The 17,169-nt window shown below is 37.5% G+C and overlaps 2 protein-coding genes across 3 annotated transcripts; one reads left to right on the forward strand and one right to left on the reverse strand.

The window, feature by feature from the left end:
- The first annotated feature begins 578 nt into the window (after positions 1–578).
- zgc:162297 (uncharacterized protein LOC555865 homolog) lies at positions 579–10,819 on the forward strand. Its single transcript, XM_041785554.1, has 6 exons — positions 579–706; positions 2,877–2,959; positions 3,066–3,246; positions 3,483–3,633; positions 4,308–4,435; positions 8,653–10,819. The coding sequence occupies exons 1-6, from the start codon at positions 634–636 to the stop codon at positions 8,841–8,843; spliced, it is 807 nt and encodes a 268-aa protein (XP_041641488.1). The 5' UTR covers positions 579–633; the 3' UTR covers positions 8,844–10,819.
- A 10-nt stretch (positions 10,820–10,829) lies between these two features.
- si:ch211-260e23.9 lies at positions 10,830–17,149 on the reverse strand. Of its 2 annotated transcripts, none has more exons than XM_041785597.1 (4): positions 17,006–17,149; positions 15,141–15,284; positions 14,898–15,048; positions 10,830–12,297 (listed from the first exon to the last, which is right to left on the reverse strand). In XM_041785597.1, exons 2-4 carry the CDS (start codon positions 15,262–15,264, stop codon positions 12,069–12,071), a joined length of 504 nt encoding a protein of 167 aa, XP_041641531.1. In that variant the 5' UTR covers positions 15,265–15,284; positions 17,006–17,149; the 3' UTR covers positions 10,830–12,068. The 2 variants fall into 2 exon arrangements, with proteins under 2 accessions (XP_041641531.1, XP_041641539.1); XM_041785605.1 differs by having other exon boundaries at positions 15,141–15,272; positions 17,006–17,130.
- Positions 17,150–17,169: the final 20 nt, after the last annotated feature.

Genomic DNA, 17,169 nt, shown 5'->3' on the forward strand with positions numbered 1-17,169 from the left:
ATATTCTTTTATAAATCCAATGTATTTTGTGTTTAAGAAAAGGAAAAAAGAAGTTTATAAACGGGAGGCGTGCCTGGATTTGGTGACAGCTGCGTGGGCGGATCTCCGAAAGAGGAAGTTCGCCGGCACCGCGTGGCTAGTCTGTCAGATGTAAACAAAGCCGAAGTCCTTGGAAATAAAGCTAAAATTAAGCATAAAACGAACGAAATTTTGTGATAAACTGGGGCCACTTTGCTCACATAGCCACACACTAAGTAATCGCTCACTGTCACCCCTGGCGCACCAATTATGTAGCAATAAATACGTAAAAATGTTAGCTACGGATGCTTCAGCTGGGCGCCCATTTCTAACGCGGGTTGCCATATCAGCCGTTATCCTCCTATTTCAAACACCAAAACCTTGACCTGAAATCAAACTTTAAGCACAGATGAAGGCGAGTGAATACAAGTTTAATGACCTGTGGGATAACCAGTAGTTATTTCTTACATGTATGTGATGCTTTTAGGAATGTTTATTACTTTTTGATTGTTTAACACGGTTGAACTTTGACCAGTCATGTGATCCCCAAACTTAGAGGACAGAAAACAAGAATTTTTCTGCCTCATGCTTCCTGCTCTCCACTGAATCAGCAATATGAAGTTTCTGGAGCTTTTTGGGCGCCTTAAATCCGTGGTTATCGGAATGATTCACGTTAGAGCCTTACCAGGTAATCAGGCTACAACACTGAAACGACCTGTGTACTAAAATGTTCAAATGTAGGGCTAAGTAGCAAGACTGCAGCATGAAATTTACAGAGAAGTCAGCACAGAATGTAAGTAGTTTCAAGAATCAAGAACTGTTACAGAAATGCAGATGTTGCATATTATTTTGTGTACAGAATCAGACACTGTCTAAGAAAATGAACCCATTTGAATTCAAGGTAAAATTAGTTAGAAACAAACCTGTCCAGGAATAATCAAATACGGTGTCTTAGGAAAGGTAACAATCTGACTCTTCTTCTCAACCTGTCAGACTCACTGTAGCTGCTACTGATATCAACAAAAACAAAATATTTCCCTGTCTGATTTTGTATTGTGAAACATAGGTCTGTAGATGATATTGCTTTGAGGTTTTAGCTGAAAAACTCAACTGGACCAAAGCATGATGCCTTACTTAGTTCAGGTTCAAAGATGAAAACAACAGACCAGAAAATGAGGAATCTACACCTGTTTTTCTGAGGAAAAGATCAGGCTTTTTTTAAACTGGAGACTCCTAACAGGATGGAGGTTGGCAGACATTTTTCTAGCATTGCTGATAATTGCCTTATTACAGCAAAATCAAAAACTATTGACAACAACAATGGAAAAGAAATTATAAAATACCAGTCCATTGATCTTTATGGATGTAATCCTGTTTTTGGACAAAATATTTGACTAGATTTAGATTGTGAGGACTCATTATGATGCAGCAGGACTGGTTTTGATGGAATATTATGATCAAGAGAGAACAGGACTTCTGATGGCGAGCTGTGTCACTTTAATTATTGCTTGTTCTTAGCCTGACAAATGCATTAATTTGAATGCTGTGGTGGATTTATCCTGGAATGGTTAACATCAGGTTTGAACATCAGTTCAAACCTTTTCCACAGACGGCCACATACAGAATCATATAAGGATGGTGGGGCCGCTTTCATATTCCTCGCCATGAGGAATATGAAAGCGGCCCCACCACCCTTATATACAGAAATATATAAGGATGGTGGGGCTGCTTTCATATTCCTCGCCATGAGGAATTTAAAGTTATTAAGACTAAGCCAATGTAAGTTAATACATGCAAAGTGATTGAGTATGCCTAAATGGCTAGTTAATAGCTGGCAGGGCAAATACACAGTCATTTTCAGGATTTCTGGGAGCCAATCAGATTTCAGGGGGCCCCGTTTAGTCCTGGGCTACACTTGCTCTGCCTCTGAAAAGTTATTAGTGCTGCTATTTGCTGTGGTACTCCATCATTAAGTTATTCATCAAGATATCTTCTTGTCAAAATGTTTGTTTAAAGATTTAACATGGTAGCAATGCCTCGTGCTGAAAACAAGAAGTACAATACAGTTAAGCACAAGCTTCATGTTTTAATGTGGGCCATATTTCATTTAATTACTGGAATTTGCTGCAAGCAAATCAAAAATGGGCTTGGGGCCGCTTTTGGCCTCCAGGCCATAGTTTGGACACCCCTGGTTTACATGGTCAGAATCCTGAGTTTTAGAGCTTTGAGTGTATAACGTGGTGTGGACAGTCATCTTGTAAAGATGGAAGATTTACTGAACTTCAGGAAGTTTTCTGTATGTGATAAATTCTTGTGTTTTGAGAGATTACACGCACAGGAGATGAATATCATGAATGCCCAACAGTCCAGCGCTAACATTTTAGTTGTGTTTTAGTCTCTTAGATAAAAAAAAAAAATTCTTGATCAGAAATTTTAAATCAAAGATCTACTTTTAGCTAGACTTAGTCTTATCTTCCTTATGGGAAAAAAACTTTTTTGTTCTGTTTTAGTGTGATATGGTTAGACATCATGCTATGTCTTTTCTCTTCCTTGACCATTTGTTTTTTTATTGCTTTTGCAGACAAAACTGTTCTACTAACTTTTGAAAACTTCGGGAAAATCTTTATAAAATATACAGAGAAATATTGCCTGTAACCTCTAAAAATATATAGTAGTGGAAAAACTTTTAATATTTTGTCTTAATTGTTGATAAGTCAAGGTGTGAAGTAGAATTTAAACAGAATAGACAAGTTCATTTAAAATGTACTGTAAATGTATTTAGTTATGATGCACCTCTGCAAATGTCTGAGCCATAAATACATCCTGATCTAATGTTTTGTGTTTCTTGTCCCTCTCAGGCACCCCTCTTAGTTGTATGAAAATGCCCCAAATCACAGAAGAAGCATGCAGGGAAGCAGAAATCTACTGTGACGCAGGGATTGTAAGTTATCTGACATTGTTTGATTACATTGTCTGATGCTTTTACACATTTGACACCTTTTTATTTAAACCAGTTTCTACAGTTTTAATTAAATTCTTTCTTCCAGGATGGTTTGATTATTGAGAACATGCACGATATCCCGTACTCCTTCTCTGTGGGTCCTGAAGTGTGCGCCTGTATGACCGCTGTGTGCTCTGCTATAAGGAGGGTCTGCCCGTCCCTGCCCCTCGGAGTACAAATATTGTCTTCTGCTAACCAGCAGGCCCTGGCTGTAGCTCTGGCTTCAGGTATATGAATCTATAATCATCTGCAGCCAAAGCAAAAGCTATAGAATCAGAGGCTAAAAATCAGGGTGAAACCAAAGGAGCCAGAGCATAAACAGATCTTACTATTAAACATTGCAGCAGCTGGCCAGCCTCTGCACGCTGCTTCTTTCTGTACAAAAGTCAGCAGTTCACCTGTATGTGACAGAGAGGCACAGGTTAGTCAGTGATGCAGTCACAATGTTTCTGATTGGTCACAGGTTTGGATTTCATCAGAGCTGAGGGTTTCATCTTTTCTCACGTGGCTGACGAGGGCCTTCTGAATGCCTGTGCCGGAGACTTGCTGAGATATCGAAAGCAGATCGGAGCTGAGCATGTGCAGATCTTCACAGACATCAAAAAGAAACACAGGTGGGGTCATCGACTGCACAGTTTGGGAAGTGGATGAGCCACTAGCAAGCTATAAAGGAAGCAGGGTGTCTCAAGTAAAGTCTCAAGTGAAGGTGTTAAAGTATCTTAACGTCTTGCTCACGAGTCCGGGTAGAAATGGAAAAAAAAACATTGCAACTATTACTGCAAAAAGTTGTAGTAATGGTTTGTATCATCATGTAATATTTTAGGTTAATCAGACTGTTTTATTTGCATGTGAGGCCTTTAAAATAGCATGTTAGGGTCTCTAGATTAATCATATTAATTGAAATGATAACACTGACAGCCCTACTTTTAATAACTTAAACTATTTTCAGTCCACTGTCAGCACAGTGAAAGGACACATGCCATTTCAACTTGAGGGGTATGTTCAATCAGCAGCATCCTTTGGCAAGACAGCTGCTACTTATTATTATTATCATTATAAGAGAGCAGAGGGGCTGGAGCTTATCTTGCAGAAGTTGTTGCTGTCCTTTTTCCTGACTGGTGACCAGTCCGTGGTGCACTAGCCCAATGACAGATCCAGCCCAACGACCCTGAATGGGATAAGCAGTGTAGATAATGAATGAATGTCAGAACTCAGTCTCTGTTTTCTTAAGTAGTAACACCCAGCTTGTGAAAGCTTGTGTATCTTTACTGTGTACATTATTTCTCAGCTCTCATGCCCTGACATCAGACGTGAGCATAGAAGAGACGGCGCGGGCTGCAGAGTTCTTCCTCTCAGACGGGCTCATCATCACGGGGACAGCCACGGGAGTGCAGGCTGACCCGAGGGAGCTTGGAGGTAACACCACAACAACCCAGTCTATACTGTAAAAACTGCATGGCAGGGCTGGCAAGGATTATACAGTACCAGAGATAAATGTACTTATGAGTGATGTTTTAAATAAAAAGCCAGTCTTTTTTATTATTGGTGCAAAAAAACTCACAAGGAAATAGTGACACCAATAAGTGAAAGAGAAACATAAAACAACAAGGCAAGACAAAGACACATTACAGTAACATAAGGGGTAATGCAACTTTTCTTTTCTTTTCTTTTCTTTTTGTTTTTTTTTTTGTTTGTTTATTTGTTTTGGGTTGGGGGATATTAAATGAGCAGCAGGGGCCAAATAATAGAGAGCAACGCAGCAACATTAAATGATAGTAATAAACAGGAAAATAGAATAATAATTAATAAATAATAAGAATGAAAGTAAAATAATAAAAAAATGCAAATGTATTGAAATAACTAGCAGTAGTAAATTTAAAAAAAATACCAATAACATATTGAGGTACATGCAATTATGTGAATGTAAGAAACAGTAAACAGATTAAGAAAAATTTAAAAATAAACATGGTTTAGATCACAGGTGTCAAACTCAAGGCCCAGGGGCCAAATCCGGCCCGGGAACAGTTAAATCCGCCTGCAAGATGATCTCATATTTCTGTTACAACTGGCCCATCAGTATGAAGTCTGCAGATTTCCTCAAGTATAAAAATGTAAACTTATCATTGATGATTTAAGATATCCTTGTCAAGTCATGAAATCTGAAAAAGTAAGGAGTATAAAAAATAGATAAGAAGTCAGGAATGTGGGAAAAGAAATTAATTTGTGTTTTAATTTTACATTTTCAATTTAGCATCTCATAATTAGGACTCAAACTTAGGATTTTGTCTTTTAATTTCATACTTTGAGCATTTCAACTCATAAATTTAACTTCTCATATAATATTTTGAGCTTTAAGATTCACAATTCTAATTTTTAAGTCATATTTTGACCTTTTTAGCCAATTATTTTGTATTTTACCTCATATTTTCAATTCCAAACTTTGATTTCATTATCCCATAGTTTGACCTTTTAAACTCAGGATTTAAAATTTTGAATCATATTTTGACTTTTAATTTCATGATTACAAATTTTATTTCATATTTTGACCTTTAAAACTCATTATTTTGACTTTCCTTCTAATATATTTGCCATTAAAAAAAAAATTTCAATTTCATGTTTTGACCTTTTTGAACTAATAAATGTACTTTCCTCAGCTTCTGAGCCTTCAAACGTATCTTTTTAACTTTTTAAATGTCAAAATTGTTTATCATCAGTGCTAGGTTTTTTTTTTTCAAACTTTATTATTGGTGAAATGTGGTTGACAGTTTATGGTTAAAAAGGTGACCCTGTTAGGCCCTCAGGTTAGTCCTGAATCCAGAATCCGGCCCCTGGTGAGACTGAGTTAGACACCCCGGGTTTAGATGATGTAAATAAAAGAATTATAAACAATACACAGCATAATATGTGGTATAAATATGATATTAACATATATGATCAATCACAGAATTATGAAGGAGCAGTTATTCCTTTAACTGTCAAAAGCTTGGGGTATGTTTTTAAAAGCTTTGTAACTAAATAAAATATGTGACCATGTTGATTATATTTCATTCCCTCTTCTGTCCAATAGAGGGCACCCTTACCTTCAATAACACATGATTGGTGCTCAGAGTCCTCTGGTAGCTTAGACAGTGTACATTCAGTTCAATTATCAACAGCGATCCAGTCAGGCATCCTTTTAAAACCTGGCTCATTTCAGATGAACACATACTCACACTGTCTGTTGGTGTTTCTACGTAAAAAATACTTAAAGGTTTTCTTGAATTTTCCGGTTGGTTCTGTTTAACCCCCTTGTAAAAATTTCTGTGTGGGATTGCGCATATGTTTGAATGCAGCAGAAAATATTGAGGACAGTGTGTGATTGTTGTGCACATAGTGAAGCTGCTTCCTACTCCTGTCAGCAAGTATGCTCTTTACCACACATTTCTAGATTCAGTGAATATGTCCAAGTACATGCAGCATTGGCATAAAGCCAGAAACTGTCATGATAGCATCAGACAATGCGGCTTTGTCTGCTATTTCCAGGTCATCCTTTATACAGAACATCATGTCCTGTCTCCTGAAACCCTGACTGTCCAACAGAGAGTCTCTTACTGTGAGCTGCATGGTTGGAAAGGCGAGTCTAGACGATTTCAGGGCAACCTGACATAATCCTTTTTTCTCCAAAAATATTTATCTAAGAGCCGCTGTCTATCTGTCTTCACACACTAAAGTAAAATGTATACAAAATGAAATAATTGTACATGCATAGTGCTGGGCACTATTAAATTTCAATTATTTTTTAGCTTTCAGTGACTATGATAATAAAATAATTTAGATTAAATGATGACTGTGCTGAATGCCATGTTGTGCTTGTTTTTTTATGGTATATTAATATTCTTGTTTAACCTTATTTTTCCTCTGCCCGTTTTTGGACGTGTCGTGTTTAAAATGTTTAGGGTTGAATGTTGAATTGTAATGAACACGTTTGGTGCAGATGTTGTAAAATCAGTGATCATGTTTAGTAATCGTGATGCCAGTATCAATCAGAATAATGGAGATTATAATTCATGACATTATGGAGCAGCCCCAACATGTCAGCAGTTAGGTGGATTAGATCAGGGGTTAGGAAGTGTATTAAGTTTTTGGTTCTACAAACTTTACCCCTGTCACAAACATATTTGTGCAATTTGATCTTTTGTTCTGGTTAAAAGCACAGCTGAAGATCAGTTTAGTTTCTGTACTTTTTGACATGATGAATTTAATTGAGATTTTAACACTTTAAAGCACATGCTATTTTAGAATGTAGAAAATGTATTATATGGACATTTTGCTATTTTTTTTTTGTACTTTTCAGACAGAGTGAAGGACTGTGAGTAATTTTTGACAGTTGAAAAGAGCGAAAGTAAACTCAATTTCCTTGTGCTCTGCCTCTGCTTACCTCAAACACTTTATCTTTTTAGACAATATGTCAAAATGTATCTGCAATTTTTGCAATATTTCCCATTATTGGGTGTCTTGGACTCTATTTTTGTTAATTTAACACACAGATCCTACCCTAACCCAAAACAAGGTTGATAAATCGTTAGCATGAAAAAAGGAGCAGATTGCAGTCAGAAACATTTACATTCATGTGTACAACAGTAAATAATCATGTTTTGAATTCACCCATGTCGATAATTGTGTTGAGTTTTAGAATACAAGCTGTGAGCAGCACGGAAGCTGAAGGATGATGATAAATATGGTCTATTGTGATGCAGTCAAAGATTTAAAAAATTGTATTTTCAGTCCAAATTGCCCAGCCCTTGAACCATTTCTAGTTTTTTTCAACTCCATATTTTACATTATCCATTGCACACAGCTACATGTGAGGTCCTCTGCAGCACGTGATGCCGAGAATCCGTTAACAGATGAGGGTCCGCAGTAGTCTTCAGCTGATACTGTAGTAATAGTAAATACAGTAATTATACTACAGTCTTCTACATTAGCATGGTCATACCTTTACAAACTTAGTGAAAACCTCCCCACTAAAGGAGAGGAGAATGTTAGATAATTCTTCAGTTATTGGATGGGAAGCTTTGATGAAAGGTATGCAGGTTTTTATCTGTTAAGGTCAGTGGGGCTGAGATCTGGACCATGTCCCTCCAACAGCAAAAGCAGGGCTGCTATTTTTAACAGGAGGTCAGCTTCTACTGTGTCTAAAGTCCACTTTAGCACGCATCCTTCTCTTGTTTCAGGCCCCTGTCCTGTTCAAAATAGAGTCATTCATATTGATATTTATGAACAAAGTCTAAATGAGTCTGCTGTGTTGGCATAACACTTTACCTGCAGTGTGTGGCTGTTTTTGTAACAAAAGACTGAGGTACTAACATGTCTTTGAGCTTTTGAGGGTTTCGAGGGCTCTCTCTCTTCCACTCGGGGGCAGCTTTTGGTTATAAATATAACTCAAGATCTGTAGTTATCCTGAAGTTTCGTACTGTAAAAACTGAACTGTAGCTAATTTACCTATCAGAGATTTTATTGTTTATGTGGTATGTGAAATTTGGATGACTTACTGTTTCAAACCTTTTGTAACTGAAGGTTAATACTGTGCTTCTTTTGGTATCTGTCTTATGGAGAGCATATTTAATTCTTCCTCTTTGTCTTTGCTTTTTCAGAGGTTTCCCAGTCTGTGAAAATCCCAGTGCTCATCGGCTCTGGAATAACATATGACAACATTGAACAATACATTGAAGCAAATGGTATGATCGTCGGCTCTCATTTCAAGGAGGGAGGCCACTGGGCCAATGCAGTCGACCCGGAGAGAGTGAAGAGGTTCATGGGAAAGATTTGTGCGCTACGGAAATAAGAGGGCAGGTTTTTTGTCATCACACTAGCCGTTTACAGCAAAAACTTTAACCTAAAGGGAAGGTTTTCTAGTCAAAAATATCTATTGACAATTTCAACTGCATTCACTGGACCAGTGCAGATAGAAAAGATAGAAAACTAAAAATGAAAGGCCAGATTGCTCACAATAAACAGAAAAGCATAAACCAACGGGAGTGACTGAAAAGGAGATGTATAGTGCAAATGAAAAGCATTCACCCCTTTGGATGTTTTACCCTTTTATTGATTTTATAAATCAACCATGGCTAATTTAATTGTCTTTTTGACCAAAAGAATACAAACTCTTTAATGTCAAAGTGAAAACAGATGTGCACAAAGTAACCTTAATCAAACAAAAATATGCAATACAAAATAAGTTATTGCATCAATATTTAGTAGATCAACCTTTGGCTGCAATCACAGCACTGATTCTGTGTGGATAGGTCTCAATCGAGATTCACATCTGGACACTGAAATTTTACTCCATTTGTCTTTGTAAAAATGCTCAAGCTCTGTCAGGTTGCATTGGGATCAAGCCTGATCAGCCGTTTTCAACTCCAGCCACATTTTAAAGCTTTTCTTTGTAGTTTTCTCTGTATGCTTCAGGTCATTGTCTTACTGGAAAATAAATCTTCTCCCAAGCCGTTGTTTTCTTGTAGACTGAATAAGATTGTCCTCCAAGATTTTCCTGTATTTTGCTGCCCTTATAAATTCTCTCTTCCATTACAAGAATTCCAGGACTGGCTGCCAAGAAGCATCCCCACAGCATGATGCTGCCACCACCATGCTTCACAGTGTGAATGGTCTGTCTGCGGTGACGTGCAGTGTTTGGTCTCTGCTGAACATAGCATTTTGTCTTATGGCCAAAAAGCACCTTTATTGGTCTCATCAGACCAAAAAACTTTCTTCCACTTGACCATGGAGTCTTCTACTTTGCTTTTGGTGAACTTCAGTTGAGATTCAATACAAGTTTTCTTTAATAGTGGCGTCCTCTTTGCCACTCTCCCATAAAGCTTTGGTGAAACACCCAGGCAACAGTTACCATGTGCAGTCTCTCCCATCTCAGCTGCTGAAGCTTGTAACTCCTTCAGATTTCGTAGGTGTCTTGGGGGTCTCTCCCACGAGTCTCCCTCTTGCACAGTCACTCAAATTGTCAGGACGGCCTGATCTAGGCAGATTGACATATGCCATATACATTCTATTTCTTGATGATGAATTTAACTGAACTCTGGGGGATGTTCAGTGATGTATACTTTTCAATAACCTTTTTTCTGAGTATCTTGGAGTGTTCATGTGTCCTCATGGTGTAATGGTAGCCAGGGATACTGATTAACCAGTGTTTGGACCTTCCAGACACAGGTGTCTTTATACCGCTGTTACTTGAGACACATTTACTGCATTCAGGTGATCCCCATATCACTGACTGTGTGATTACTAGCACCAATAGGTTGGACCTCTGTTGAATTAGGTTAGTCACTTTAAAGGGGGTAAATATTTATGCATTCACTCATTTTACCTTGCATATTTTTTTTGATTGGCACTACTTTGTAGGAATTTGTTTTCCCTTGGAAATTTAAGTGGCTTTTTTGTTTCTTTTGTTGTCAAAAAAGACAAATTATATTGACCATGATTGATTTATAAAATAAATAAAAGTACAAAACACCCAAGGGGTGGATACTTTTTTATAGGCACTGCACTCTTATTAACTATATACATCTAATTCAAGGCATTTAAAGCAAGTAAAATGGCTTCCCCTATTGACTCATTTGTACTTATTGCGAGCAATGCAGATTGAAATTTTTGTTTGAAACCTAGAGATAACAGTCTTTTCTTGACTTGCCTTATGAATGCAGCCTAAAGTTTGTCTAATTAGATTTTTTCAGTACTTGAAATTTGTGCAGTGTAACCATGTTTGATTTTACTGTAGAACCACTGTACGTACTTTAATAAACACATATAACCACCATGGTAGAAAAGAATATTTATTTGTCTTTTTTTAAACATTTTATAAATACATAAAAATAGAAAAACATTACACTCAAACATATTTACACTCATGAGTCTGCAATGAACAACTGATGTAACATGAAAATGTTGAATATCCTCTGAAATGTACAAAATGTTAACCTCAATTTAAAAAGAACAAAAACAGTGGTTTTGTTATCACCTAAAGCTATTTGGAAACAAAAAGAACATTTATCTTAACAAATTCACATTTAATATAATTTTTTCACTCATGAATATAATACAGTCAACACGGTATGAAAGAAATCATCAGTAAACTTCTCAAGGAAACATCTAAAACTAATGCACACAGTTAAATACATTTTGAATACAACCAAAGAAGAACCACACAATATGTGCCAAAATAAACCATGTATTGAATCAGTGTCAGGCACTGTAGCCTTAACGTCACTTTTACACAACTCCCAAAAGATTTACTTTAAAACAATCCAACAAATCAAACATCTGGACTGTTCTCGTTAAATAATGTACACAAGCTTTCGAATGAAAGTCACTGTTTCTCTTCGTAATACTCAACCTGAGACCAAATGTGTCTGAAAAAATCAGGAGTCAGTCCTAAAGGTAAAGCTGCATTTCCACCAGGCGATCTAGTTTTGTTCAGTTTAGTACCGCAAAATCTATTTTGTGGCAGAAATTATAACAGTGACAGTATTAACATCAGTTTACCACCTACTAATTTACTAAGCTTAGCAGCATTAGCAGCATTTCTCTTAGTACCGCCAACAAGAGGGTACAAGGAGCCAGGTCTTTAATTTGAACAAAGGGTACCAGTTCCTGTTTGAGCAATGGTTTCATTTTTTACATTTTTGTTGTTGCTCAATAGACATAAAAGAGCCAAAATGGGAATAAATGAAAAGCTATACGGGGGATAGTAGATGCCTTTTAATACTGTGCTGAGCTAAATGATTCAGATCTCTAATAAGAGCTGAAATTCCAATCACTATGAAGCTGTGCAAACATTGGCTGTGGAAATGCCAGCAAGATCATGTTTAACTGTACCAAACTATGCCAAACCAGACTGCTCGGTGGAAATACTACAGTGCACGGTGTGGATAAACAGAATAAAAATACGAGCTAAATGGCTGTGGAAAAGCTGAGTAATCTAAGGCACTGATCAGGCACTGAGCAGAGATGATGGCATTATGAAGCATCCCCTCCTAATAGGCTAATCCATCAGATCTGTTCAGTAGTTGTAGAGGCGCTGGCAGGGCTGCTTGAAGTGGCCGTAGCGTTTCTCTGCAGGAGAGAATCGTATCTTGGCCAGGTTCTGTCTGTGGAGGGCGCCGCGACTCAGTTTCCTGCGCTCATGCTGGGCCCTGGCTCTCTGGACAGCAAGCAGCTGGATGTTACAGGGAAGAGGGATCCCCCACGCAGCCAGGCGCCAGGACACGTGCCGCCTCACTGCCACAGGCCTGGACAGACGCAGTGTAACAGTTACAGTATGCATTATAAATGCAGTATAAACAGAAACATTTTTACTGTATAACATGCACATTTTTAATACTTTGATATTTCTAAATACTCAATTTTAAACAAGTCAATCTCCTTTGTTTTGATGATCAATAGTAGCATCCATCTATCTCATTTAATAGGTGAGTAGGAAAGGAATGAACCCATATACCTCTAAAATGTGCAAATACATTGCCAATGTTCCACTACTGAAACATTCAGAACTACTGAACTAAATGCCACAAAAATAGCCTCTACATTATGAGATTATCAGTAAAGTAAAATATGATGTGATTTTTTATTCCTTCATGTAAAAAAACAATAACATATGAATCTCCAACCATATCGCTAGATTCAAGGCAAACATTTGTCATAAATTAAAGTGCAACTGCCAGCTGCAAATTTTGGCTGTAATGTGGAAACATTGGCTCTGTCCTATTTCTCACTTTTATCCTAACCCCTCTATCTAAGTGTCCCATACCCCTTACAATAGTTACAAGGAGTACTGATGAAATCTTCCCCTATGAAATGGGATGATGACCGTTTAAGCTCCTATGTGTCATCAGTAGTCGCTGAGAGAATTTAAATAAACACACACAACTGTAATCCTCGACATTCCTACTATCAGCAACTTTTTAAAATTTGTTCAAATTAAGAGGAACCTAATGCACTGAAACAACATGAAATGTTGTTGTTAATCTTGCAGATAGTTCACAAGGCATAAGTTTTCCTATAACACTCAGTATGGAGTGTAACTCTGGGAATGCAGGGGTAGGGCTGAGTGGGAAGTGGGATTTAGCCTTTCTCTCGCTATGTGCTCCTGAATGCCATGTGGTACCTGTAAAACAAACAACTGGCCAGATTCATGTTGTTGACTGAAAGCTTTGACCTACTCCTCTTTCTGCCATTTACCTTTGATTTAATTTACTCAGTAAAATGAGACTATTTAAAATGTAGTGAAGTACAATACTCCTCCTAAAGTACACTTAAATAACAGGAAAACTGCTGATTTTACAAACTACTTAATAAAGTACAAAGACACTAAAGAGCTATTAAATTAAAGTAATGTAAGTAAATGTAACTGGTTACTTTCCACCCCTGGTATTTTAATCGTATTCTCCATCATTATGAGATAAAAATGGTTTTGATGATAGGACAGCACCTGGGGATTTAAACTACCTTTAAAAAAGAAAGGAAGAAAAGTCAAAGTATTTCTGGCTCCAACAGATTTATATTTAAATAGTAATGTTTACATGGGCAGGGTTAATGTTTTAGGCCGAGTTAATACCCCTACTGCAAACAAGTCTCTGATGTGTATGGTGCAAAGGAAGTTAAGTTTTGTTTAAAAAGCACTTAATTGTCTTAGTTGTCTTTTATACTGGAACTTTGACACAGCCTTATTCATTATTATAAAAACATTTTTAAAAAAATAAACATGATAAATGAATGTCAGATTGATTTTATCATGTCAGATAGTATAGTATTGCAAAGAAATATGAAGTATTTCAGGAATAGAAGGTATTTCTCTGTTATGGTTAGGTAAAGACCCTGACACACTTAATGCCAAAAGTTATAGAGTCTTTACACCAACCTTTCATGAACTCTAGTACACTGCAGCCCACTCTGAGACCTGAAAAGTTTCCGTGGCCCAACAAAATCCTTGAACAACCATAACATGAGACTCAAATACTTAGCTTTCATTCAACATATTTTTGTTTCATAAACAGGGGTGTTCAATGCAAATGCTTGGCTTTCAGAGACATTAAAATTACTAAAAAAAAAAAGTGTTTATGGGGTCACATTTATAATTCATGAGCCGCTGACGTTTATTTTGTTTTCATCAGGCAACTGTAACGTCAGTGACTTCAATTTTCATTTCAATATTCATCCCTGTAAATAAACTTTGTGGCCCAGAAAACTCTTCCCAAGTACCACTACTGTCTCAGCAAACACTTATAAATTCTTAAAATCAAGGTGAGTGGCAAAGCAGAATGTCACCAGTTAATCCAGCACCAGTTAAAGTGTGAAACTGGTTCCATACATCAGATAGAATGATGGCTAAAGGTAACATAAGTTCAAACTTTTGGCTGTTTTGTTACTTCAGAGTCTAAACATAAAGACCTGTCTTTAGGTATTTTATGGTCATTAGAAGCATGATTTAATCTATTTTATTTCTGCAATGTTTAGTTATTGTGAATGGCTTCTTGTGGCCACCTACAGTATCTCTGGGGCCCACAGCCTAAACTTTGGGAAGCACTGATTTACACCGATATATGGTATTTTTAAAGGCTTTTACACCAAAGTGGCTGCATCTAACCCCACCAACAAAGGCTGTTATTATCAATGACATAGGCTACATTGCAATTGTGATTTTGCATAAAACTAAACATTGAAATCTACACAAATGAGGCCTACACTGGTCTAGGGTTAAAATATCTGTAAAGAAATATAAAAGGTACAAGGCTGACATGAACATATTTCAAACACTAAGGGATATGAAGTCTTTACAAGGTGTTCGTTGAGATCAAGATCCATGAAAAATGTGCTGGAGTTGTAAAAATACCTGGATGACTCTTCTTCATCTCCATCAGAGCCTTCCTCCTCCTCCTCGGCTCCACTAACCCTCCGCCTCATCTGGTAGACGGACATGCTGGGGTGCTCGATCAGCAGGTTCTCCAGGGGGTCAGCCTCAGGGGCCGACAGCAGCCTGGTCTCTGTATGAAGAACATCCCATTAGTTAATGTCACTGTGAGAAAAGAACTTTTTAATTTAGATAGATGTTATGATGTGTCTGTATTTCTCTTACCTGGGAGGTCCACAATGACCCAGCCCCCCTCTTCAAACTCCATCAGTTCATTGTAAGTGTCATCAGCAACTTCTAAATCCTCGTCAGAGCTCCCAATCAGGTGAGAGAGAATCTTCCCGATCATCTTTGAGCCTGTATGGTAATCTGTAAGTTATCACAGAGGAGTGAACTTATCTGACCAGACACGTAGACATCCCAAATCTTCTACCTGCTCGTGCCTCTTAAAAATCACAGATGTCGCCCTCTAGTGGCTGTCTAAAATAAGTCAATATAAGCTGCCATGTCCATGGCTCTGGATCAACAACTGCTTCCATTACTCATCTCAGAAACCTGAGCAGACTAAGATGTAACATTGCTGTAACAGAGGGTCCTGGGGTTAATGTAGAACTGAAATGGCTGACAGAATCTGATCATACAGGAGGATCAAATTTCACTGATTTCAGCAACATTATATAATCTGTGATACTGGTTCAAATTTCTTCCACCAAGGAGAGAAGTGACTTTGTGTCCTCAGCTGACTGACCTTTAGGTATCAAACAGATTACCTTATATCTCTGCTACACGTACTCATGCGCCTTTACTATTTTAATTGCTTTTCAACTGGTCTAGCCTTAGGATCCACCACAGCTTCCTTAATGAGCAAAAGTGACCCTAATTTCTGCAATAACTCAAGCACCCAACTAATAAATGTTGTAGCTTGGACCTTAAATACAGCAAAACATATAACTGGGCAAAGACACAGAACAAAAACAAATATTTAATAAAGAGGCCCTTGGACATGCATGTAGAAATTTTATTTTGCTACATTTCTCAGTGAGAACATCAAAATTGTGGTTGTTTTAGAGATCTAGAGAACTTAAAAGCATTGTTAACCCAATTTAGTGTGATAAGTATATGTGATCTGTAGAAAAAAACTAAAATGTGCTTGTTATCACAGCAAAACAGAGTAAAATTATATGTGTGGGTGTATTTTTGCTCAGGGCTTTCATACATTATGAACATTTTTCAAGACATACGTTCCTGGTCCACTTTTTGGGCCTCCAGATTTTGGAACCTCTGAAGCAGACTACACATCAAGCATTAGCGTATTTGTAATGCAGAATTGCACTATATTCGTAACACTAATTTTACGCTAAGTTAAAGTTGTAAAATAGTATTCATAGGAGAGGCTCCTTCCAGTCTATGTAGCACATCAGATGAACGATAAAGAATGTAAAATACAGAGACATCAGTGTTTATGCCTGCTGGTAGTTTGCAGAAGATTATATTGTTACATTAACTAGTGAAAGTTTCATCAAAATAAATCAAATTAATCCAAAAACTTTTGCATAAAGCAGGTCAAATACATGACATATTTTAGAGTATTAGTTGGCTCCACAAAAGCGCTGCTGTCATTTACAGACAAATATAGATCCATAAATAGATCTGTGTTTTCCCCGAGTGTCTGGATGCCTTCCTGCCTGCTTGTTGGTGTCTAATGTAATCAGACTCCCTGTAAAAACAGGGCGGACACTGTCCTATCCCACAGATTAATCCTACTAACCCTGACTGTGACATAATATCGGCAGGAATGTTACAACATCTTTAACACCGAAGAAGAAGCAGTGAAACTTTTTATTGCGTCGTCTTTCCTTTGATCGCTGCTTGGATTTAATAATATTTCAATGGTATAGTTATGACATTATTACAGAAATTACAAAGTCGACTTTTATCTAAACAAAACACAAGAAAATTCTGCAGAGGTATCACAAAGCCGAAGCGTAGGAAGGGGCTGAAGTTAGAGAACAAAGGAGAGAAATATCCAAGCTCCTGAAGATCAGCAGTATATTTCACAGAGATGCAAAGAGACTACGTTATTTTCTTACCTGTGAAAATTAAAGTCTCTCCTCTTCGGGTGTGGCCGTGGTTCGGTAAAAATTTGGCTCTGCTGCTGATCTTCAGAGATGTTTTGATCACAAAGTTGTTTATCGCTCACAGTCCTTGCTGTGTCCTGAAACGTCATCAATCCCCGCCCAGAAAGGCGGAGTCA

The sequence above is a fragment of the Cheilinus undulatus genome, linkage group 1 (assembly GCF_018320785.1).
Source record: "Cheilinus undulatus linkage group 1, ASM1832078v1, whole genome shotgun sequence".
Lineage (NCBI taxonomy): Eukaryota > Metazoa > Chordata > Actinopteri > Labriformes > Labridae > Cheilinus > Cheilinus undulatus.